This window comes from Carassius gibelio, chromosome A12, assembly GCF_023724105.1.
Source record: "Carassius gibelio isolate Cgi1373 ecotype wild population from Czech Republic chromosome A12, carGib1.2-hapl.c, whole genome shotgun sequence".
Taxonomy (NCBI): Eukaryota; Metazoa; Chordata; class Actinopteri; order Cypriniformes; family Cyprinidae; genus Carassius; species Carassius gibelio.
This window is the reverse complement of record NC_068382.1, coordinates 20,309,298-20,333,328: the sequence shown is the minus strand read 5'-3', so window position 1 is coordinate 20,333,328 and position 24,031 is coordinate 20,309,298. Positions and strand designations below refer to the sequence as shown.

At 35.4% G+C, this 24,031-nt stretch overlaps 3 protein-coding genes across 4 annotated transcripts in view; 1 reads left to right on the top strand and 2 right to left on the bottom strand.

Moving 5' to 3' along the window:
• LOC128025446 (bifunctional heparan sulfate N-deacetylase/N-sulfotransferase 2) overlaps positions 1-6,796 on the bottom strand; it is a 67,655-nt gene extending 60,859 nt beyond the window's left edge. Inside the window, exon 1 of one of the 2 annotated variants that reach the window (XM_052611822.1) lies at positions 6,595-6,796. The gene's annotated coding sequence lies outside the window, so the exon portion shown is untranslated. Of the gene's footprint in view, positions 1-6,385; positions 6,562-6,594 lie in introns of those variants that run through there. The other variant, XM_052611821.1, reaches the window with a different exon arrangement.
• A 774-nt stretch (positions 6,797-7,570) lies between these two features.
• Positions 7,571-24,031, bottom strand: part of LOC128025443 (neurotrypsin-like) — a 30,390-nt gene continuing 13,929 nt past the window's right edge. Inside the window, exons 6-14 of the mRNA XM_052611819.1 lie at positions 22,685-22,832; positions 20,810-20,988; positions 20,437-20,578; positions 19,334-19,545; positions 13,803-13,944; positions 13,355-13,636; positions 12,345-12,467; positions 11,493-11,773; positions 7,571-10,225 (exon numbers count right to left, since the gene is read on the bottom strand). Of these exons, the coding sequence (XP_052467779.1) occupies positions 9,891-10,225; positions 11,493-11,773; positions 12,345-12,467; positions 13,355-13,636; positions 13,803-13,944; positions 19,334-19,545; positions 20,437-20,578; positions 20,810-20,988; positions 22,685-22,832 (1,844 nt within the window). The 3' untranslated portion in view covers positions 7,571-9,890. The remainder of the gene's footprint in view (positions 10,226-11,492; positions 11,774-12,344; positions 12,468-13,354; positions 13,637-13,802; positions 13,945-19,333; positions 19,546-20,436; positions 20,579-20,809; positions 20,989-22,684; positions 22,833-24,031) is intronic.
• LOC128025444 (cannabinoid receptor 2-like) lies at positions 16,979-18,212 on the top strand. The gene is made up of 2 exons (XM_052611820.1): positions 16,979-17,031; positions 17,110-18,212. The coding sequence occupies exon 2, from the start codon at positions 17,125-17,127 to the stop codon at positions 18,079-18,081; it is 957 nt and encodes a 318-aa protein (XP_052467780.1). The 5' UTR covers positions 16,979-17,031; positions 17,110-17,124; the 3' UTR covers positions 18,082-18,212.

Below are 24,031 nucleotides of genomic sequence, written 5' to 3'. Positions count from 1 at the left end.
TATTTTGAACATACACCGCTTTCACATCCCTAACCTATATGAAGTATTGTGGAGAAAAATAAGTCTAAGAGCCACAGGAATGAGTACAGGTAGAAAAATGAAAATCCCCAAAAATCTACAGTTTTCCCAGCAAATAATGCCTGCTTTCAAGTGGACTCTTTCATGTCAGAGAGAATAGTTGTTACGGGATGATGAAATGAAAGGACAAAGGCAAATACAAGAGCAAAAGAGAGCAGGAGAGAGTTGGAAGAAAAAGCACAGCACATTTTCCATTTTCCTCTGTAAGTAAAAAAAAAAAACACATAAATTATGGATGCAAGCAAGCCAACAGTGCGAGAATTTGATCCCTGACCAGACAGCTCTTGGCTCCCCCGTTGAGCAGCCCGTCACCATCCCCCCCACCAGGTTTTTCAACATTGCATCCATTCCGAACTTCTTTCTCAGAGAGAGAGAGAGCGGCAACTCTCGGCTTGCGAGACTTGGAGACTACTTCCTGGGGACAGGACGCACTAGTTTAGGAGAATTGAAGACACGACACTACCTTTGCCTTTCTTCATGCATTCTTCATGCATTCTATTGTTAGCAAATTGATACTAGTTTTAACTGAGCAGACATCTTCACCTTTTGGTTTAAATGTGAATGTTCCCACATAGATGATCATGATGACTCCACCATGAGTGGTTTTGAAGCTCTGATAAGAAAACAAAAGGATTTTTTACAACCTGAAGTACCCTCAGCCATTTACAAAAAAATTTCACTTTGCACATAACCAAGAGATCCAACTTTAATTTAAATCCTCCACAGTTAAAAAATACAAAACTAAAATACAGATTAGACCTTCTGGGTGATTTCCCCATTGTCATTTTACTAAACACATCATGCTGAAACACAAAATATCAGGGTGTTTATTCATATTTTAGAGGCTTATAGCCCTAAGATATAGACAGAGGCTTTTTCCCCAGTTAATGAGCTGCCTTGCTGTCTACTGCCTCCTAGGGCATCAGTTATCACCAGTAAAATATAGAGTGCCACAAGGATCTGTCCTTGGCCCTCTGCTAATTTCAATATACATGTTGCCCCTTAGTAATATTATTAGAAAATACAGGATTAGTTTCCACTGTATTCCACTGATGATACTCAACTATATATCTCTACAAGACCAGATGAAACGTCTAAATTATCGAAGCTAACAGAGTGTTAAAAAGAGTGTTCTCCTATTAAATTCAGATAAGACAGAGAAATTACTCATTGGTCCAAAAAACTGTACACAGAATCTTGTGGATTACAATTTGCAACTAGACGGATGTACTGTTACTTCCTCAGTCAAAAATCTTATATTAAAAAGCAACTTTTCTTTTGAAAATCATGTTTCTTATGTTACAAAAACAGCATTTTTCCATCTTCTAAACATTGCCAAGCTACGAAACGTTACCTGTTTCTGATGCAAAAAAAAATAGTTCATGCATTCATGACCTCTAGACTGGACTATTGTAATGCACTTCTAGGTGGTTGTCCTGCATCTTCAATAAACAAGCTACAGGTAGTCCAAAACACAGCAGCTAGGGTTCTTACCAGGTCAAGAAAATTACTCCAATTTCACAGTCTCTGCACTGGCTACCTATTAAATTCCGTATCAGTTACAAAATATTATTACTTACCTAGAAGGCCTTCTACAATCCATCATGCTCCCTAAGGTCACGAAACTCTGGACTTTTGGTAGTTCCTAGGATAGCAAAGTCCACTAAAGGAGGAAGAGCTTTTTTGAATTTGGCTTTTTTTTATTTTTAAAAATAGATTTTTCCATACATTTCTGCCATACATAAACTGAGTCACCACTGATAAGCTACTACTGAATATTATAGAAACAATTGTCTGTAAAGTTGCTTTGCAATGATTTGTATCGTAAAAAGCGCTATACAAATAAAACTGAATTGGATTCAAAAATAAATAAATAAAAAAAATAAATGTATATATAACGTCTATATATTAAATAATATTATCTAACTTAAATCAGATGCTGCCTTCAAACTCATGTGGGAAGCATGTTCCTCTAAGTCGCAAATTCGTTACTAAGAGTTAAAAACATAACTATAACATAAATAGTTTAAACTAAATTATATTTTGAACAGAAAAAGACATCTGAATTCAAAATGAGAATTCTGAATTCAATTTCACTTATGTCACTTAGGACTGTCACGATATTTGATTTTTCATATCTCGGTTATTGTGGCCATAAGAATTCACGATGTCGATATATCGTGATATCTATAGAAACCTTGGGGTGGGGAAGATATCAGTCAAATTATTTTTTACTTTGTTTATTGAGTTTTTCTTTTTCACCCAACGAGCATAATATTGATACTGATAAACGCAGGGCACAAGACTCTGGCTTTCTCCGTCTTCTTTGATGCTCTTATGAAATAACAAGAGACAAAATACTGTCAAGTTCATCAGTATGATGAAAAAATATTAATGGTAACACTTTACAATAAGATGCCATTTCATTTATTAACATTAATGTATTAACGAACATGAATAAACAATATATTTATTACACAATTTATTAATCTTTGTTAATGTTAATAAAAATTGAGTTATTCAATGTTCATAGTACATTAATGTTTACAAACACAACTTGTGATTTTAACAATGCATTAGTAAATGCTGAAATTAACATGAACTAAGATTAATAAATGCTGTGGAAATATTGTTCATTATTATTTATGTTATTTATATATGTTAACTAATGTAATTAACTAATGTTAACTAATGAACCTTATTGAAGAATGACCACAGATGAGGCATTAAGTGCATGGCACTGTGACCAACATTTTACAGAATTTAATGTAGCAATGTGGTCGCTCAGTTTTTCAAGATCCGTTTTAATCGTGTAACTGTTCATAGATTTGAACAAAGAAAGAAATAAAGTGTTACTATGCACAGGCCGTATTGATTGCAAATACAAAAATAAGACGAGTAAAGAAAACGCGGTACTTATTAAAATAATCAACCTTTACTTAAGTATATGAACACAGAAAACCGCTGTTAAAGGTGCTGTAGGGAACTTTTGTAAAAAAAAATATTTTTTACATATTTATTAAACCTGTCATTATGTCCTGACAGTAGAATATGAGACAGATAATCTGTGAAAAAAAATCAAGCTCCTCTGGCTCCTCCCAGTGGTCCTATTGCCATTTGCAGAAACTCCATCGCTCCCGGTAAAAAATAACCAATCAGAGCTGCGGTCCGTAACTTTGTTTGTGTTCAAAATGTAGAAAAATGTATATAATAAGCGAGTACACCATGAATCCATTTTCCAAACCGTGTTTTTGGCTTGTCCTGAATCACTAGGGTGCACCTATAATAAGTGTTTATATTCGGACTATTTTAGATTGCTTCGGGGATACCGCGGCAGAGTAACCCAGTACTTTTGTGATTCTTCATAGACATAAACAGAGAGAAGTAGTTCCGGCTACGATGTTCTTCCGCAAGACACAAGCAGTTCTGTTTATTAACTGCTAGAGCGTCAAAAGTTCCCTACCGCAGCTTTAATAGGTTATATAATATTTCCCAGTCTATGACTAGTAAAATAATAACAACTTACTCTGATGAACACAGCTCTCTTCAGAGTAGCTGCGAGTGCTACATCTTCTTCTTGTGTGACAGGTGTCAGAGTTAAGGCACGATACTGCCCCCTGGGCACTCAACCAGGTACTGTTACCAAGTATTTAAATGTGGTGTCATCATACACTAAATTAACACGATATCGATAATTGTGTATTTGAATATCACGGTTATCGTCAATACCGGTATATCGCGACAGCCCTAATGTCACTGTATCAAAACTAAATGCGTTACATAAAGCAAACTGTGAAAGCTGCATAATTAACTTACACCATTCACTACAGACTTGTATTTTGCTAACTTTTGTATCAAAAATTACATATACAACTATACTTATGATAAACATTTGTCTTGCTTTGTCTGCAATCACTGATTTGTATGCTGAGCATGTGCATAGTGGGATAGCCTTATATGTGCATATGATGCTAATTTAGTGAATTCAACTGCTTTTTAGGCCTTTAAGAACAGAGAGACAGAATCCAACATAACATCTTATAGTTAATACATTCAAAATGAAATCAGTACTCTGAGAATTCAGTGACTCAGAGCAACTCAGTGTTTGGGAACTGAAGAAGGAATGTTTTATAGATATTGGTTAAGACTGCAACCAGGCATTAAAACACCACAAACATCACCACGCAAGCCCCCTTATAAAACAAACTCTGGAGCAATAATGAAAAAGCATTACATAAAGTCTAAACTATGGAAGAGCCAAATGTCAATGACAATAGCTAATACTAAAATTATTAGCAGACAATGGGTGACCTGTAGGATTTACACTACTGAATATGAATTAATCAAACAAGAACTCACTTGATGTCAACTGGACACAAGTAAGCTGATGACCAGCACTCAGTATTATATAGGTGCATGAAAGTGCTTTAAAAATAAGGTAGCCTAATTAATTCTAATTTATAAGAGTGTATGTGCATGTGAGACTGTGTTTAATGTGCATCCAGGGTATATGACAGATTAAAGGAGGTGGTTGTAGTGAGAAGATAAGGTAGGTCTATTTACACAGTAAGCACGTAAACAGGTTTGGCTCCACTTTTATCGAGTGCTGATTAAGCTCTTCATGAAGCAAATTACAGCCTAGAGAATGAAGCCTTCGAGCAACAATGTTTAATTATATCTGACTCATCAAGGACATCAATGAGGCACTCAATGACTAGTATTCATCTTCAGCTCTCTGACCAGCACTCATCGGGTTCCTCGGTCGAATGAGAGGCATTAATAGGTTCATTTCAAAGGAGGCGGAAGCATTTTTATTATACTTTTCTCCTACTTCAGTAGTTTCCAAATGTAATTACTTTTGAGTTGAAGATAAAAAAACGACTTCCATAATTTCATTTCAAATGTGCCATCACTCCACCAGCAACAGTGGTCATTGCTTTCAAATCTTCAATACAGCCTTCTGTGTCTCTCCACTCAAAGTTCACCCATGTCTAATTTTATACAGAACCACAAACATCTTATCAACAGCACATTAAATGAGACTTCATTTTTATTTGACTTATAATTCATAGTGTAAACTGAACAGAAACAGAAACTGATGTGCTTGGATGCAGAGCCAATGAAACGATCTTGCGGTGATGCTTCACAGGGAAGAAAACAGATGCTTTCCTAATCTTATAGTCCAGCAATTCCCTGAAAACATAGAACTTTAACAAGCATCTTAAAAGCAAACAGGCCCTTGTGCTTTGAAATATGTCACTCACTTAACTGACATGCTTATGTCAGAATGACAGCAAATGATATCAACTTCAATTGCACGCTTTCATCTTGGCTTTTCTCTCTAAAACATTTTTGATGAGCATGACACAATCAAAATAAACACATCAAGAGAAAGCTTCCCACACACACCTAGGGAGAATATCACAGAATGCATGCTGACAATACCACAAATACCCATAGCAAAACACATATAGGCTGTAAGTCATGTTTTATCAAAAAGATACATCAACAGGTTTATTTGACATTTGAATTAAATAACTGCGACAAAATGTCCTTTGTAATAGACAGATCGATAATTGGTTTAAATTACATTTTGTACCCAATATTCACATTTACAAACTTAATTGGTTATCGGTTCTTTACGTTGGGCTACTGATAAATGGCACTATTTGGTCAATATCTAAAAAACAGCACAGAAAATGGCATTTGCAGGTAAAAAAACATAACGTAATGTAGCCTATATTATTGTGGGAAAAATTAAGCAATTTTAACAGACATTCATTCTCATGTAATTTGTAGCTTATTAAGTAGCAAAATTAGTACAAACAATAATCAATTTTAGTGAACATTTGGAGATTAGATCACAAAACTATAATAATTATTAGGGTATTATTATTTATCAAACATTCATAATAAATATATCCATGTTTTGTTTTTATTAAAAATCTGTTATATATAAAATTAATCTAACACTTAAATATAAAAAAATTATCTGTCAAATAAAAGCAACATCTGTCAGTCCCTGCTACGAATAAATAAATAATCCAATTCCACCACAAAAATGTGCAACAGTCCCTTGAGTTATAAAACCCGAACAAAAAAAATAATAACAAAAAAATCGTTATTCATCAAGAATAAAGAAAATTAAGAAGCCTTTAAACATTTCGACAGGTCTCTACCCTGCTATTGTATTGTACTGAGCTGACTGTAGAGAATTTGATGTTCTCAAGGAAACTGTAAACATTACAACTTTGCAAACAATAGCACTGATTTGTCTTCAATCTAAAAGCAATCTCCTAGTACATACCTAGTTCTTCAAACATGTCACGCAGCACCCCAGTCCTCATGCATTACATTGCCTTGCTTAAGGCTGAAGGCGAGATGTTCCTGCATTTGTCGGACTGCCACATTGCAACTGAAGTCAACGTCAAACCAGTGCGCTCGAATGTTTCCAGAGAAGGCAAACACTCCGCGCATGTAACACAGCACTCATCACGCATACATGCATGCCCTTACCGTTTGACATGTCCACTTTCAGAGCGGTCGCGAAAATCCGAATCAGCTGAACGCCACAGAAAGAACTTTGATGTTTTGTGAGCGCATCCTCCGCCGCTCGCGCTGCTCCGCCATCTTCAGCGCGCGAGATCGAATGAGCGAGAGCAGCTGACGGGCGCGCGGCGCGGCCGGGGAGGGATCTTAACCAACAGCCCGAAGTTCTGAGCTCCTGCATCCATGCACTACAACCCTGTCGTGGTCTGCTACCTTCCCTTTGTTTTTGAAGACTGATAAGGTGATTTTTTTAAATATATTATATATATATATTATATTATATAAATATTTAGTCAATAAATTATGCACTCTTAATAAAAAATATATATGTTGAATCAGATGCTGACAATGAGCAATACCACCAGAGTACAAAATCATGGTTCATAGTTGTGATAACTAAATCAAAATGTGCAAAATAAATACATGTTAAAAAGTAGGTTTTTTTCTTTTCTTAAAATTTATAGAAAAATAACCATATTAATCTGGCATCAGCTATTCATTGTTGACGCCATTTTAAGTAATTGTTTTTACGAAAGACATAGGTACAGTTTATAAATAACACATATTATTAATAAATATATACACCAAAGTTTTTTATGTGTAACAAACAAACAAACAAACAAAAAAGAGAGTAAAAATTAGGGCTATATAACCCTTACAATGGTAGTTTTCTGCCTAACTATTTGCAGTCATTTAAATTTTGGTGAAATTTTCTACTGTAGAAACCTAGCAAAAGTTAAAACTCATATCGATTTAAGATTATTACATCATTTATTTTAACAACAAATTTCTTCTTTTTTTTTTTTTTTTTGCTTTACAGAACAGTTCAGTGGTTGAATATCTTATTATAATTAAATTCTAACTATAATCCATTTCAAATTTAGGCTATCAAATAATTTTCAAAAAGGATTTCTAATAAATATAAATAATAAAACCATGTGAATGCCACAAGAAGAGGTCACTTTATTTTGGCACTTGTCACACATTGAAATATTCAAAGCAGATTTTTTTTTACAGAAAATCAAAGACTTGGTAATGACTGAGAACATCAACATACAAACAGATGCTTGCATGACATGCAACAGACATCAGCCCTCTCCAGTGTGTCGGGGGGAGATGAGCTCTTTATCACGGCCCTTGATGAAGAGTCCCAAAGCTCTGATGCAGTGATTGGCCGCTTTAAACAGTCTTCTGTGTAGTTTACTTTTAGAATGGCTTTTGAAGATCTAAGCAGGCACCATTCAATACACAGAAAGACATTAGTCTTTAGAGAGGGGGAGCATTCAGTTCAGTCCAGTTTGCATTTAATGCATCTCCAAAATAAACCTACAAGTAAAATAAATGAATAAACAAATAAATTGTGAATTGAGATCCAAACCAAACTGCTCTTTTTTTCTTTTCTTTTGCAAATCCATGATGAATGTGTAGGCCTAATGGTTTTAATAGCAATATAATGCTGTAGAAATATGAAGGCCCATCGGAAGGTATAGCTACATTTACATGAAGAATACATTAATAATATATGCCTGTTAACTAATTAAACAGGCAATACCAGATTATTAGAGTAATAGGTAAGACAATATGCACTGATTGTAAAGCAGGCTGAATATAAAGTAACTTTCTAATGTTAAGAACTAGCTTTCATTTCAGATCTTACAAGCAAATGGAGTCAGTTTTTAGGGAGTGATCCGTATTTGTTGCACCCATAAAAATGGACATCCATGCCCATACGAAAATATCAGCTAATGAGATATAACTGACAAGATAAGCATTTAGACTTTTAAAATGGCATATTACTTTCACCCCAGCCATTTATATTTTACACAATTCGTTCAAGTTCAAATGTGCAATCAATAAAATTGGCCTTACAAATTTAAGTGTATTTGATACTTTTGGCTCTTACATTATCAGCCATGCATTATCATCTTAGATGCCTATTGCCTTTTTTAATTACCAATTTAAAAGAGCCCTTGATTTTTAAAGTTTTTCTTTCTTATACAAAAATCTAACTTTTTTTATGAATATCACTGAAATTCTGTTCTGCAATGAAGAAACAGTCAAAAGGGGTTTAACATATGAAAATTAGATGGCACTGTATCGCCACCCACTGGCTGGATGAAAACATAAAGTTCATAGAACAAATAGGAAAAGTGTTAACCAAACTGACTGTTAACCAAAATATTCTCACACTTCCAAACGTGTTCTTTCACTACATCAGAAGTGATGTAGTCAAATGTAGTTGCACGGATAAAATCCATTATCAATTGCCATACTGCATTTACAGAATAACACACATTGTATTCTAAATCACCATGACAAATAAGAGAAAAGTCACATTAGGTGTTTCACAATTATGAATTTTAAATGCCATTTATGTAATAAAACGTCTACTATGACTGAGACAAAACAAAACATACTGAGTCATTTATCTTTAAGAGCTGTATGTTAATGCATCAAAAGTGATTCAGAGCATACTTGGTAAATCAATGTGTTAAATACCATGATTTACTGTACATGATTAAAATCAAAACGTCTAGCTGCATTAGATGTATGATACATCTAGAAGACACATGGCTTTAAAGATCACTTCGACTGCCGCTATCTAAAACAAGCCTACGTGATTCATTTTACTTGTCTAATCCACAACACTGAAAATGTTTCCTTGAAGATTAGAGGAGCAGTTCAAGCCTTCTGTTAAACAAGGACAGTAGAGGAATCCATTCAGTTTTCTTCCAACCTGCAGAAGGAGAAATAAACCTGCTTTTGCAGAGTTTATGCTATCATTCTCTACCATGGAGAAGGCCTGGGTAGCTGCATCGAATGGCTTTTAAATACAATACATACATTGACATGCACTGCAGCCTCTGGACGGCACTACAAACATTTGAAATGCACGGTAGAATCACGCTCTTTAAAGGGCCAGTTCACCCAAAAATGTCAATTCTGTCATCGTTTATATGGGTTTGGAACTAGTGTGTGGGTAAATGATGACAGAACTTTAATTTTGAGGTAAACTGTCCATTTACCATCACACTGGGCATTCTACAGTGTCAACCTTCACAGACTCTGCGAGTAAGGAAAGATCCTAATCTCTAAATGCTAAAGACATAAAACTGAACTGTACAGAATACAGAGAAATTAAGATCCAGGGTGTTCAAAGCTTATAGCAGGTGTCAAACACTCTCAGGATCTTGTTTTTCCTTTCACAGAGTCCTGGTTCTCTGAAGTGTGACGGGCCGGTGGTTTTCGGAAAGAGTTGTGCTTCAGTGCTGGAGAGGGGCGGTGCTGTGCGTCACCTGTTCGATCCAGGGCAGATAACGGCTGACCCGTGAATAAACACCTGGGTACGAGGGGTCACCACAGCCGTGACCCCAGGAAATGACCCCTGTCAGTACCCAGCGCCCTGCCTCTCCCTGACACACTAACGGACCCCCGCTGTCGCCCTGGCAGCTGTCAGCGTGCTTTTTGAGGTCAGACGTCATACTGCCAGCACACAGCATGTCGTGGCTAGTGAAACGCTCGCCGTAATGCTTTTTACATTGCCACGAGGGCAGAAGAGGTACCCAGGTCTGAAGAAGAGTGCTGGGATGCTCAGTGTCTGAAAAATAAGGGGAAAACATAAGGTTGCAATCCATTTAAAGAGACAGCTGCTCAAAAATGGCTTTATGTCCCAATATTTTTTGAAAGCAATATGACTTTATTTTGTTGAACACATATGTACATATTTAGAAAAAATGTTTTTGTCCATACGGTGAAAGTTAATTTTCATTTTTTGGAAGAACTATCTCTTTAACGTAAAAACTGATAAAAGATTAAAAACTCATAAATCCAGTAAAAACTGTTATATCATGAAATACTATTACAAATATTATATTATTTGTAATTTTATTTACCATTTTTTTCAAGTTGTCAATAAAGATAAAGATTACCAAATTCAAAATGTTATTATATATACTTACTTACTTAGCATTAACCTTCAAACAGTACTTTAGCACAGTTTCTACAAAAATATAATGCAGCATCAACTGTTTTAAAAATGTACAATAATAAGAAATGTTTCTTGAGATCCAAATCAGTATATTAGAATGATTTCTGAAGGATCATGTGACACTGAAGAATGAAGTAATGGCTGCTGAAAATTCAGCTTTGCATCACAGGAACAAAAATATTACATTAAAAAATATATTTAAATAGAAAATATTGCTGTTTTTATAGTATTTTTAACTCCATCAAATAAAATACAGCCTTGGTGAGCATGCAAGTTTCTTTCAAAAACCGTAGAAAAAAAAAATCTTAAAGATTCCAAATCTTTCTACGGATTTTTTATATAAAATAATACATATATGTGTGTGACCCTGTACCACAGAACCAGTCTTAAGTGTCAATTTTTCGAAATCTATATTATACCTATACCTATATTTATATACATCTGAAAACTGAATAAATAAGCTTTCCATTGATGTATGGTTTATTAGGTTCAGACGATATTTGGCCGAGATACAAATATTTGAAAATCTGGAATCTGAGTGTCCAAAAATATCTAAATACTGAGAAAATGCCTTTGAAGTTGTCCTAAAGAATTCTTAGCAATGCATATTACTATTCAACAATTAAGTCTTGATATATTTACAGTAGGAAATTTACAAAATATCTTCATGGAACATGATCTTTACTTAATATCCTAATGGTTTTTGGCTTAAAAGAAAAATCTATAATTTTGACCTGTGCAATGTTTTTTTTTTTTTTTTTTGGCTATTGCTAGAAATATACTCCAGTGACTTAAGACTGTATATACATACACACACACACACACACACACACATTTCATATTGTGTCCTTGTAAGAAAAGAAAAGCCAAATATTACCTGTCATTCCCCAGCCAGTGATGACACATGTTGCAGGTCTCTTGCCCCACATGCTGCCAGGTGCAGGCAGGCAGGCGGCGTTAGTATGAGGGTTAAAGGACACGCACTTCCCCTCAGCGCCCTTCAGCCGGATCAAAGCCATGTCATGCTCCCAGCTCTCTGTTCGGTACTTCTTGTGCACTTCTATGCGCTCTGGAGAGAGGACACGTTCAAAATCATCCTGCTCCTGTGTGTTATAATCCCCGAGCTTCACCATGTACCGTGAAGCATCACTTCCAAACCTGTAGAATCAAGACATTCATTCATATTACAGATGATAAACTACCATTTCAATGATTCCACTGCTAATCTCATTTTAATTCAGTGTTACTTTAGTGCTGATTTACAGGAGCTGTCTTATGTTTATCATTCTGAAACCAAGCCCGACTTCTGCTTCATTACAGAACAATGATTTGTACACATTAATATGTGCATTAATGTTCAATGATAAGATTTTTATAATGTTTCCTTATGATGGCAAAGCTGCATTTTCTCCAGTCATTTATTACTCCAGTCTTCCGTGTCACTTGATTTTTCATAAATCACTCTAATATGCTCTAATATTCTAATTTGGTGCCCAACAAACATTTATTATTATTAATGCTGAAACCAATTGTGCTGCTTAATATGTTAACCCATGACATCTGGAAGATATGTTCACAGTTCACAATGCTTCTAAACTGGCCACTTATTGTTGTGCTCTCAGTGATTTCATTTCAATCAAAATCAGTTAAAATGATTATGGAATTGGCATAGCAATGAGCCTAGGCATAGCAGCTAATAGCACTGATGTCCAGCAGGTGTCTCTCTTACCGTGTGAAGCAGTGAGCTGCAGTGAGCAGCCAGCAGGAGTTGATGAGAGTGGCTCCGCACAGAGGCCGATTCCCTTTAGATTGGGATCTGAGCCACAGGGACGCCTGCCAGGGCCAGTCACCCCTGTGGGGTATACATATGTGCACAAACACCCACACAAACAAACAAACACATACAGACACAAAAAGTGTCAGCACTGAATTTTAACAATCAAAGCACTTCTAAACACAATTCATGTTTAAAGCACATACATTTTTAGCTTTTAAAATTAATTATATATTGTTTATATATATTTATTTATATATTTAGTTTTTATATATGTATATGTATATTTCTATTTAGTTTTATTTTGATTACAGATTATTTTGATTTTCTTTTTAATTTGATTTGACCTCAGATTTTTCTTTTAATATTTATATTTCATTTTATTTAAACTTTACTACAATTACCAAAAACAATTTTTAATAGTTTTAGATTTGGTTAACAATAACAAGACTGCAATAGCATGACTTTGAGGTAAAATCTGTTTAATTGCATATGCACTGCAGTATATATATATATATATATATATATATATATATATATATATATATATATATATACACACACACACTTTTTATTTATTTATTTTTAATTTTATTTAGCATTTTTTTTTTACGTTTTTTTAAAGATTACTGGAGCATGTTTAACAAGAGAATACTATTTGAGTTTTTCTACTTCACAAAGTTGTGTTACTTTCTGTTTCATTGTAATTATTTGTGAAATTTACTAGCAATTTCTGTGTGAAAAAAGTACTTTTTGACAAGTGTGGGAGTATCTGGAAAGTTGTTAGAAACTATTTTAGTTATAATTTCAAACATTTTAATGCATTCATTTTCTGACAATAGTATACATCTTCAATTAAGCATGATCTTTATATGTAGTAAAAGGTCCAATCCAATCTGAACAAATGTCCACAACATGTGTTCTAGAACTGATTCAACAGCAGTAAAATTTAGATGACTGCTTACTTGAGAGATTTATATCCTCCAGCAATCCTCTTGCTGCGTCTCTCAGCACCGGCCCTCAAACCGCAGGTGTGTGTGCCCACCACTGCTATGTCAGCCTCCGGCTCAGGCAAATAATCACACACCACACCTGCATCCTGTCCATGCTTACAAGCGTGGCTGTCTTGTCCTTTGGAAGGGCACTCTCCAAGTAGCGACTCCTTCCCAGTGCACCTCACGTTGGTCAGATGCATAGTCCCCTTCCCTGCTCCGAAATAACCCATCGGTCGTGCTTTTGACACCCCACTGCCATAGAGAGCAAAAAAAAACAAAAAAACATTACAAGACTTTACTTCTACTCAGCTATCTCTGCATTCATTGTCCCTGAGAAATAATAAATCATATTCCATTTTACTGATTATGAGATGCTTTTGAGCTATTTTGTGTGCAAATGATGCAAATGTATCTGTACGTGTATCCGAGCTGTCTGCAGACGATGGCAGCATTGACATCATTCCAGCCATGATCACAGACGCTGCCCCACTCCCCATTAAGAAACACCTCCACTCTTCCCTCTTTTCTCTCGTCGCCACCTGCCAATCGTACCAGAGGTCCTGAAACCATACAAAAGCAAGCAAAATAGAGAACAGAGCTTAGATATTGTCACTTTAGAGTACTGTGCATATTCAGAAAGTAGTTTTTCAGTAGTAGTTTTCCGTTAAAGCTTATTATAATACAGGCAGTTACACGGAATGAACCGAAAGACATTATTTTGTTTCAAAAAAAAAAAAAGAAGAAGCACATCCACCTCAGTCTTGTGTAATGTATTACGTCTGTTTCACACGCACACTCTGTCTGCAGTGTGTATGCGTTGTGTTTTTTTTTTTACACACTCATGTTGATGGATTAAAGCGTTCTGCACGCAGTATGTTCCAGGAAAAGCGCACTTTTAGATAAACAATGCAACATAATAGATGCACTTGAGGTGGTAGAAAAACAAAGTTCTTTAAGACCCAAAGGACTGCTAGCAATAAAGATTTAAATGCAAAAGAAAAGGCACTAAAGTCGACTGTTTCTGTCAATGGTGAGTTTTAATTTAAAATGTTTGTGATAGCCTACTTGTAACGTAAGAAAAGTTTAAATGTGTTTCCACTTGCTGGAGCAACTTAATATACAAACCTAGAAGTCAAATGCATCAATAATACAATGTTTATATGGTAACAATACCTCCCCTTTTCCCCTTACAAGTCCTATTTTTGGACCTAAAAATGAAAAGAGATTCAGCTGTTTTCTTAATCCCGCAAAATTTCTTACTATTGCTTCCATGTGTTTCGCTCCCGCAATTTTTGTGTCCCTCTTTGAAACATTCAAATATTGTGAATAATTTTGGCACATCAGGAAGCCGCTCTTGAGCGTTCGCGCTGTACACTCTCACTTTAGATTTCATGAACACAAGCTCTTTGTGTAAAGGAAGCACATCTTGCATCTCGGGAATTCTTTGTTTTTTTTTCACAATTGGGCTACTTTTAAACTGTTGCCAGGGTTGATATTCCCAAGTGGGTTAAAGGTTTGCAATTTTCCATAAATTACATTTGACTGAAATGCTTTTACTGAAAATTTTTGCATTCAACCTATAAAACTTTAATGGACTTTTCATTAACTGTTCCCTCCTGATGGAATGACCTCAATCCAAGTAGCTGAGTCCTTAATCATTTTCAAGAAACACCTGAAAATACAGCTCTTTCATCTTCATTTGACCCTCTAACTCTAGCACTCTCTATTCTATTTCTATTCTAACTGATTATTTATTTAAAAAGAAAAGAGCCTTAAACACTGATATTCTCTATTCTATCTACTTATTTTCTTTGTATTTATTATAAGTAATGACCTTTTAACACAAGCATTATCTATTCTTTTTCTTTTCTATTTACTTGTTTTATTTTTATTTAAAAATGAGCCTCTAACACTAACATTCCCTATTCTTTTCTATCCACATGTTTTCATTTGATTCATTCTAAAAACAAAACAAGCAAAAAAAAAAAAAACCTTGCTAGGTACACGTTATGTATGCTATGTTAGGTGAAACCCTGCCTTCTGCCCACACCCTGCCCCTCACTGTCCTCTTTTTGGAAAACTAAAATAGGGTCACCCTAGTTTACATTTATTGAGTTTAAAATAATATAAAATTGTTAATGCACTGTGATAAAAGAAGACCATGATGCTTAAAAAAAGCCTTTTCAGTAACAACGTTTGGATTTAAAATCAAAACAATGGATAAATGTTGTGTTTGTGGTATACAGCCATGGATCGGACTGCAAACGCATCCTGTGTGTAAGCACAATGAGTCTTTGCTTCTTTTGCACCTCAAACGCACTGCTGACAGAGTATGTCTGAAACAGGCAGGGTAAGTGAAACAGAGGCTCTGTAACTGAAAGCGTAGCCCAAACCACAACATGACACGTATCACATCAATTTAACCCTCAGTGAAAAGGAAGATACATATACATACACTTTCAAAGCTTCAGTACAGATTTAATTTTGTGTAACTTGTTCAGCGGGAGTATTTTAACCTTTTAACCATATTACAGCGACAATATATGAATCAATAGTAACCTGAAAGCTTGGTTGCCACACTGGAGTTGGTTCATAAGCGAAGTTCTGGAGCACAGCTTATAATATCAGGACCTGCAGCTTTTCTGATATTAGTAGACTGAAATGCTCTCTTAAAATCTTCAACGTAAATAACTATCTTTTGAGAAGAAGATGGTACTATATTGACTAGTTCATTATTGCTTGTGGATTTAAATCTAGTTAAACAGGTGTTTAGTTCATTGGCAAAGTCAACTTTATTATCTGTGACAATAGCTTTATTAGATGATGATAAACCTGCCTTTTTTTTCATAGTATCCTAGGCTTTCTTGTAGTCTTTAGTCATAAAGGCTTCTTCTTCATCATGCTTCGCTGTCTATAAAATTCTTGAGCTTACCTAATTTTACCTTTTAATTCTGTTTATGTCAATTTCAGTTCTTTAAAGTCTTTATCTCTGAATGCAACTTTCCTTCTATTTATGATCTCCTTAATTCTCATTCAGGATCTTTTTGTATGCAATTCACAAGTGCAAGTTACAGAAAAAAAAACGTTCTATTTCAGTCTTAAATATCTGTTATTTTTCAACCCCTCCATCCCTTCATTCTCTAATATGTAACATCCCAACTTTCACAATTCAATCAGCTCCTAATGGATAAAGGTCCTGCGCTGCATTATTCTCATTAAATATCCTATATTCACTCAGAGTATATTGGGTTGTGCATGCCTTTTCATGAAAAGATGCTGAAAGTCAAATGAACAAAATACATCATTCAACAGGCAGAACTGCCGTATAAATAACATATTGTAGTTGTGTAAGCCTTCATGCTGACAACCACACTAACCAGAGATTGACCACTTGTTCAAAATACCGCTTTTGTGACAGATGGCTCTGTAAAACTTCTGCTCTCCTAAGAAAGGCAATGAATTCATCATTATTATTCATTTAAACATTATATTTATTATTGTTAAGTGTATGTATGTGTCTATATTAGGTATGTATATCGTTTTAAACGTTTCTTCTTTCTGTTTAACATGGTGTTACTGGGTTAGACGCGACAACAAACCACACAACACAACAAGGAAGAAGCACAATTCATAACCGATCCGTACAGGTGAGTAAAACACTACAAAATGACTAAAACAGCAAATTGTGGAAATCTAAAATGATACAACATACTGTATTTTCACAGACTTCCATTACTAAAATGACGAATAGTTCCTGCAAAAATGTCTACGCAGTGCTAAACAGCACAGAGAAGGTGGCCATTGGCACCATCTGTGTGTTGATCGCACTTCTCAGCCTCCTGGTCAATGTGTTCATTCTGGCTGTCATAGGCTGCTCTAGGAACCTACGAAAGCATCCGTCATACCTGTTTATGGGCAACTTGGCATTGGCAGACACTATTGCATGCAGCTGTTTCACCATCAACTTCCTGGAATTCCACCTTTCTAAACCGGGCAACTCGTTTGAGAAAACACAGTATCTGCTGAAGCTAGGTGCCGTGACCATGGCGTTTACAGGATCAGTTGGAAGTCTGCTTGTGATGGCAGCTGACCGCTATCATGCCATCTACAAGGTTTCAACCTACAAGGTGCTGGTGACACGTAAAAGAGCCTTGATGGCTATTGTGACTTTATGGGTTACGGCTGCTCTCATTTCCTTCCTTCCTCTGATGGGCTGGAATTGTCCAACTTGTCAGTCATGCTCCGATCTCTTTCCATATGTGAATCATAACTACCTGGCATTCTTTGCCAGTCTCGTGTTGGTGGTGATCGTCCTCATACTGGTGGCCTATGCTCTGATAGTGTGGATGGCCCACAAACATGAAGCCAATCTGTCCGCTGAACATCCAGAACTAGCACGCATGCGTGTGGACATCCATTTGGCAAAGACTTTTAGCTGTGTTCTGCTAATTCTGTTAGTGTGTTGGCTGCCGGTCCTTTTCTTCATGATGACAGATGTAGTTACGAAAGGTCTTTCAAGAGCACAACAAAAGGCATTTGCCTTCTGCAGTACACTATGCCTGCTGAACTCAGGCATCAATCCATTGCTATACACCCTGCGCTGTCGTGAACTACGTGCAGCGCTTAAATCATTAGTAGCTGGTTTAAGAAGATGCAATGGTTGTAGTTCACAGCTAGTGACTAATACCAGTGTATGAGACATTTAACAGCATCTGGCTACTGAACAGAAGTGTTTGCTCCCCCTAGTGTTGGTTCCTAAACAACAGCAGCTTTACTTCTGTTTTCAGTTATCATTTCTTAAATTTTGATTAAATATTGCACAAAATGAAATATAATGTCTACTATGTATTGAGTTTTCTTTACATTTAATTTCTATCTGTAAAAAGAAAAAAGAAGGTAGAAAGGAAAAGATATAAGGATACACAATCTGCTTTTATAATAGTAATTTTCACAGTTTTTTGTTTGTTGTGAGACTTATACAGGTGATTACTGTGAGATATATAATCATATATATATATATTTTTATATATATATATATAAATCTTTTACAATATTTTCATTTATTCCTGTGATAAAAAAGGTAATTATTAAGCAGGCATTGTGTCACATGATCCTCAGAAATCATTCTAATATGCTGATTCGATGCTGAAGAAATATTTCTTATTTTTATCAGTGTTGAATAAAAGTGTATGTTTCATTTGACAGTAATTATACTAGTGTAAAAAGTTGCAATTATACTCATAATTGTGATACATAAAGTCAATTAGAATAAAGTGACAATTATTTTCTTTTTTTCTTTTAATTTTTTTCTTGTAACATGGAAACTTTGATTCGTACTGAGCGTGCAAAATCCAATGCTACATCAAATGCTCTAATGTTCTTTACCATACAAAGAAACATTTAAAAAGGGCTAACTTTTTTAGATCAATAAAATCATGAATCTCTTAAATAACAATGCTAGCAGAACATTATAAGCAACACACAGCCACAATATTTTGATGAATCTTGCCGTTCAAACCTAAGATTTCAAACATACCTATTCAAACCTACTCAAAATGTCACTGACTGGGAGCAGAAAGACTATTGGTGTTATATGATAATAGAGTATAGATTGAAATTTTGTTTGTTTGGGGAAAATAAATCATGTTTCTCTAATGTTACACTGTCAAATGTCAAAGGTAGCATTGTGGATGCCAAGGGCTACACAATACTTTATTGAAATTCAAATGGAAGTTTTTTTATCAATAAAAGCAAGCACTTGGGAAACTAGAATGGCTGTGTTTATTCCTGGCCTCTGTCAACAAGTGACATTTAGATCCCCTCTGAATTTCAGAAAGGGTCAAAGCGGTGCACATACAGAGAAGTCTATCAGCAAAATGTATCTGCACCTCACACAAAGCCTTACTCACACACTGAAGCTTATGTTGGTGTGTGTTCAAGATAACTTACCGGTACTTTCTGGAGCCAGTGGTACCTCGTTGTTTTCTAGCCTGTGGCAGCGTATTCCAACATCTTCGCTATGAGAGCAATCGTGTCGACCCCACACACTATGTTTACACTCCAGCAAAGAGCTCTCACTGCCCTCACACTCCACATCGTCAAGCAGAATCAACCCTGCTCCTTCTCCGAAAGCGCCAGCAGGAGCCACCTCTGCACCACCCCTACATGGACACACACACTCATGATAAATTCCCAATAACATAAAGCCACTTTAAATTCTCCACCCAAAATACTTCATTTATACTTATAGATCCTGTAGAGACATCCATACACCCACATTGGGCACTTACTACTATTGTGTAGGACACTTCTAAGTGGATTTAATCACTAAATCCCTGCAGCCAGTTGCAAAACAAACCCTTAGGGATAATATTCCCAACTTAAGGCATTTGATACTGGGCACGAACTGACTGAAGATTTACTGGAAAATGTTGATGAGTTGATCTACAATATAATTTTTTATATATTTCTCTATACCTATATATTTAAATTAATGTTATGATATGAAATTATTTTTTGTGAGCTTTTGGCAATTGTTTTATTCAAAATTACCATTCAAAAATTTGGGGTCAGTAAGATTTTTTTTTGGTTTTTTTTTTTGACTAACTTTTATCCAGTAAGGATGCATTCAATTGATCAAAAGTGTTAAAAATTTGTATTTCTGAAGGGTCATGTGGAACTGAAGACTGGAGTAATGGCTGCTGAAAATCCTGCTATGCAATCAAAATAATAAATTAGATTTTAAAATATTACAATTATTCTTAATTTATTTAAAATTCTAATAATATTTCACAATAGTGTGGTTTTTACTGTATTTTTGATCAAATAAATGCAACAGAGACTTCTTTCAAAAACACCCAAAAAAATTAAATTACCCAAATATTTTAACATTAGTGTAGATAAAAAAAAAAAATTACCAAATGTCTTTTATATAAAATCTAAATTAATCAAGGCCCAACTGTTTGAATTATTCTGACAGTACATCATTCCTCAGTTTTAAGTAATACAGCTACTGTATACACACAGCTAGTGGCAGAATTAAAGAATAGCACCTGAATCCCAGCTGTCTGCAGACCACCTGTGCATGCTGCTCCGTCCAGCTGTCATCACACACCGTGCCCCAGTCCCCAGAGTGATATACTTCCAGACGACCTTCCCATGGGTTATCACCGTCTACCAGTCTCACTACGCCATCTGAATGAATATGCAAACACATACTATATACACACATTGCCTCTCTGGACAGTTTCTTTATTGCCAATGGACACTCAACTGAAACTAAGTCTTATGTCATTTTAACTAGTTTATTTTAACCTGATAATTAGGATAACTGCACAGGATTGTGAATGACCAATCAGAATCAGATATTCCAGAGAGCCAAGGCTGTAAGTGTTTGTATGTGTGTGTCTATGTGTAGGATAAGACCTGTATAGGGATTGCATGACACCCCAGCGTCTTCCATATGGTCACAGTTGTGTTGTTCCCATCCACTGTGACGGCACTCGTCCAGAGAGAGCTCATTGCCTGTGCACTGTACTGCATCCAATTGGATTGGCCCACTGCCCTGCCCGAAATGAGCCCATGACCAGGCTTTAGGGATCCCCCTAGACACACACAAAGATACATATATATATATGGTCAAAGAAGTTCTTTGATCAAAGTGCCATAAAAGGACTTTTGTCATCTTTAGAAAGACTCAAATCCAAAGAGAGCAAACATGTTCTGTTCGAAGGGAATAGTGAATAGAGAATAAGGGAACATTGATAATTCACATGGAAAGGGAAACTTGCCCACCAGTAACTGTGCATCACTGTGCAGGTTTAACTAAAATGAAATGAGATTCCAGGATTTATATTGATTGAGTCCAATTTAATGAGTTTAATTATTTATTTTGTCAAGTGAAGTGAATTTCAACAGCTGTATTTATGTTAAGAAATACAACTGTTCATTGTTAGTTCATGTTAGCTCCAGTCAATGTATTAGTAAATGTTAAAATGCTTTAGGAGTGTTCATGTTAACTTACAGTATGTAGCTAACTAATGTTAACAAAGGGAACCTAATTGTAACGTGTTTTTTATTTTCGTAATTTTATATTAAATTTCAGTTTGATGTTGACAATTTAAATCTCACTTTGATGTTTTCATAATTACTTCAATTAGATTTTAAATACATTCGAATATTAAATGTCATTTGTTACAACTGCTGTATATATGAAAATGAAAATTATTTGTTAATGTTTTTACTTTATTTCTGCTCATTTTGTAATAATACAGTACATATATAAATTAATAGAATAATCTAAAGTACTAAAATTATTTGTTTGGGCCTATAGTATTTAATGGCAATCAAAATCTTGAATTGATTTTGAAGAAGAAAATTGGATTATCTTTTATTATTATTATTATTCAGCTTCCCTCAATCAATCAATCAATCAATCAATCAATCAATCAGTCAAAAAGATAGTTTATGGGGTTGTATTTTAGGAGGCCATGATGGAAAAAGGCTGATGGCCAGGATTCCAGTATTACATCCATGCTCTTTTTTCAAGAAACGCCACTGGGACCCTAGATAGTCAGGACCTCAATTTAACATCTTATCTGAAAAACAGTGCCTTTTTGCTGAACACTGTCCCCATCAATGTTCTGGGAGCTCAGGGCTAGCTGCCTCTACCTGGCCTCACTAACACTTCTTCAACAGCAGCCTTAATCTTAAATGTCCCAGGTGGTCTCCCATCTAGGTGCTGACCAGCTTCAACCCTGCTTAGTTTCAGTGGGAATCCAAGAGGCCCTGTGAAGCACTGAGTACAGTATCACACAAAAAGGTACACACAGACTGTTAAAATGCTTCTTACTACAGATTCGGATTGAACGCTAACATGTTCTAACTATAACCAACAAACACTGCATTCAGTATCTTTAATGCTGCAATAATTGAAGTCATGCATATCATCACTGCAGCGGCGGTGTGAGTCTGCGCTCATGAGACATCTCACAGTCTTTATTCTCTACAACTTTTACAGCAACATGATGGAGATGGTGTATGAGAGCAAAAAATACAACAGCGCAAAATAAATAATTCAATCTTCCTCTCAGCGAGATAAGAGCACTCAAGGATGACAATACCTCACAAGAGACAACATGTGCTACTGCTTCTTTAAAACCTTGCCAAGATGTTTGCAAAAGGCAATTTAGAAAAGGTAGGAGTTAAACGTATGATGTATTACTCTGAAACCATCCACTGTATATTATGACATGGTGTGAAAGATTAGTATTTGATGTATTAGTTCTACACTTGACTAACCCCAATCCAAGCTGCCTGCAGACCACCTCAGCATCCATGTCATCCCACTGATCATCGCAAATGGTCCCCCAGTGCCCATCGTGGAAGACCTCAACTCGTCCCTCAAAGTCCTCCTCCCCGCCAACCAACCGCAGTGGCGGTCCATTACCTGAGCAGGCAAGCAGTCAGTAAGATTTTCTATTTAAAGAAATTAACACTTTTATTCAGCACAGACACATTAAATTAATCAAAGGTGACATTAAAGACATTTATAAAATTAGCAAAGATTTCTATCACAAATAAATGTTGTTCTTTTGAATTTCCGGTAGCACTTTATTTTACAGTCCTGTTCCTCATGTACATACTATGTACTTATTATAGTAATTACAATAACTATGTAATAACTAGTACTAAACCTAAACCTAACCCTACCCCATGTAGTTACCTTGTATTACCAGAACTTTCTTAGATAAATACATTGTAAGTACATGTAAGTACACGTACTATAAAATAAAGTGCAAACGAATTTCCTATCCATCACACACACACACACACACACACACACATATATATATACATTCAAAGCAGCAAAATAAATAAGTTTCTTAAAGCAGCAAATCCATATTTTAGAATGATTTCTGAAAGATCATTTGACACTAAAGACTGGAGTAATGGCTGCTGAAAATGTAGCTTTGCTATCACAGGAATAAATTGGCATTTTAAAGTATATTCATATAGAAAGCCCGGGGATCAGTTAAGGGTTTGTTCCATGCTGGTACTGAGACTCAACCCCGCAACCTTTGGGTTGCAAGTCCGACCCTCTAACCATTAGGCCACAACTGCCCCCTATATCTCACAGTATTACTGTTTTTCCTGTATTTTTAATCAAATATATTAAGCCTTGATGTGTATAGGTACTTTTTTTGAATAACATTTTAAAATCTTACCGACCCCCAAAAATGTTATTTTGTATAAATATATTGTATTTATAAATGTTATAAAGTATATTCGCATATTGTTGGGTTCTGTGCAATTGTATAATTTTAGCATAGTAATTATGTACAATAGACAATTGGTAATGTGTTGGGTCATCAATTAATGTCTCCTATAAAAACAAGGTCCTGAAGCAAAACCAAATAACAGAAAACACACTGTTATTCTCTCTTTATACAAAAAAGATAAAAATAACGTTTTGGGCAAAGACCTTCATTAGGCAAACACATACATGCAAGTAAAACCAACCATTACGATCATATATATGCACAGTTGCCGGTAATATTTAATATTTAATAATAATTATTCATATCAGGAACACATTATATGTAAAATTTTCAATTCAAGGGCTAAAATACATAATTTGCTGTCCTG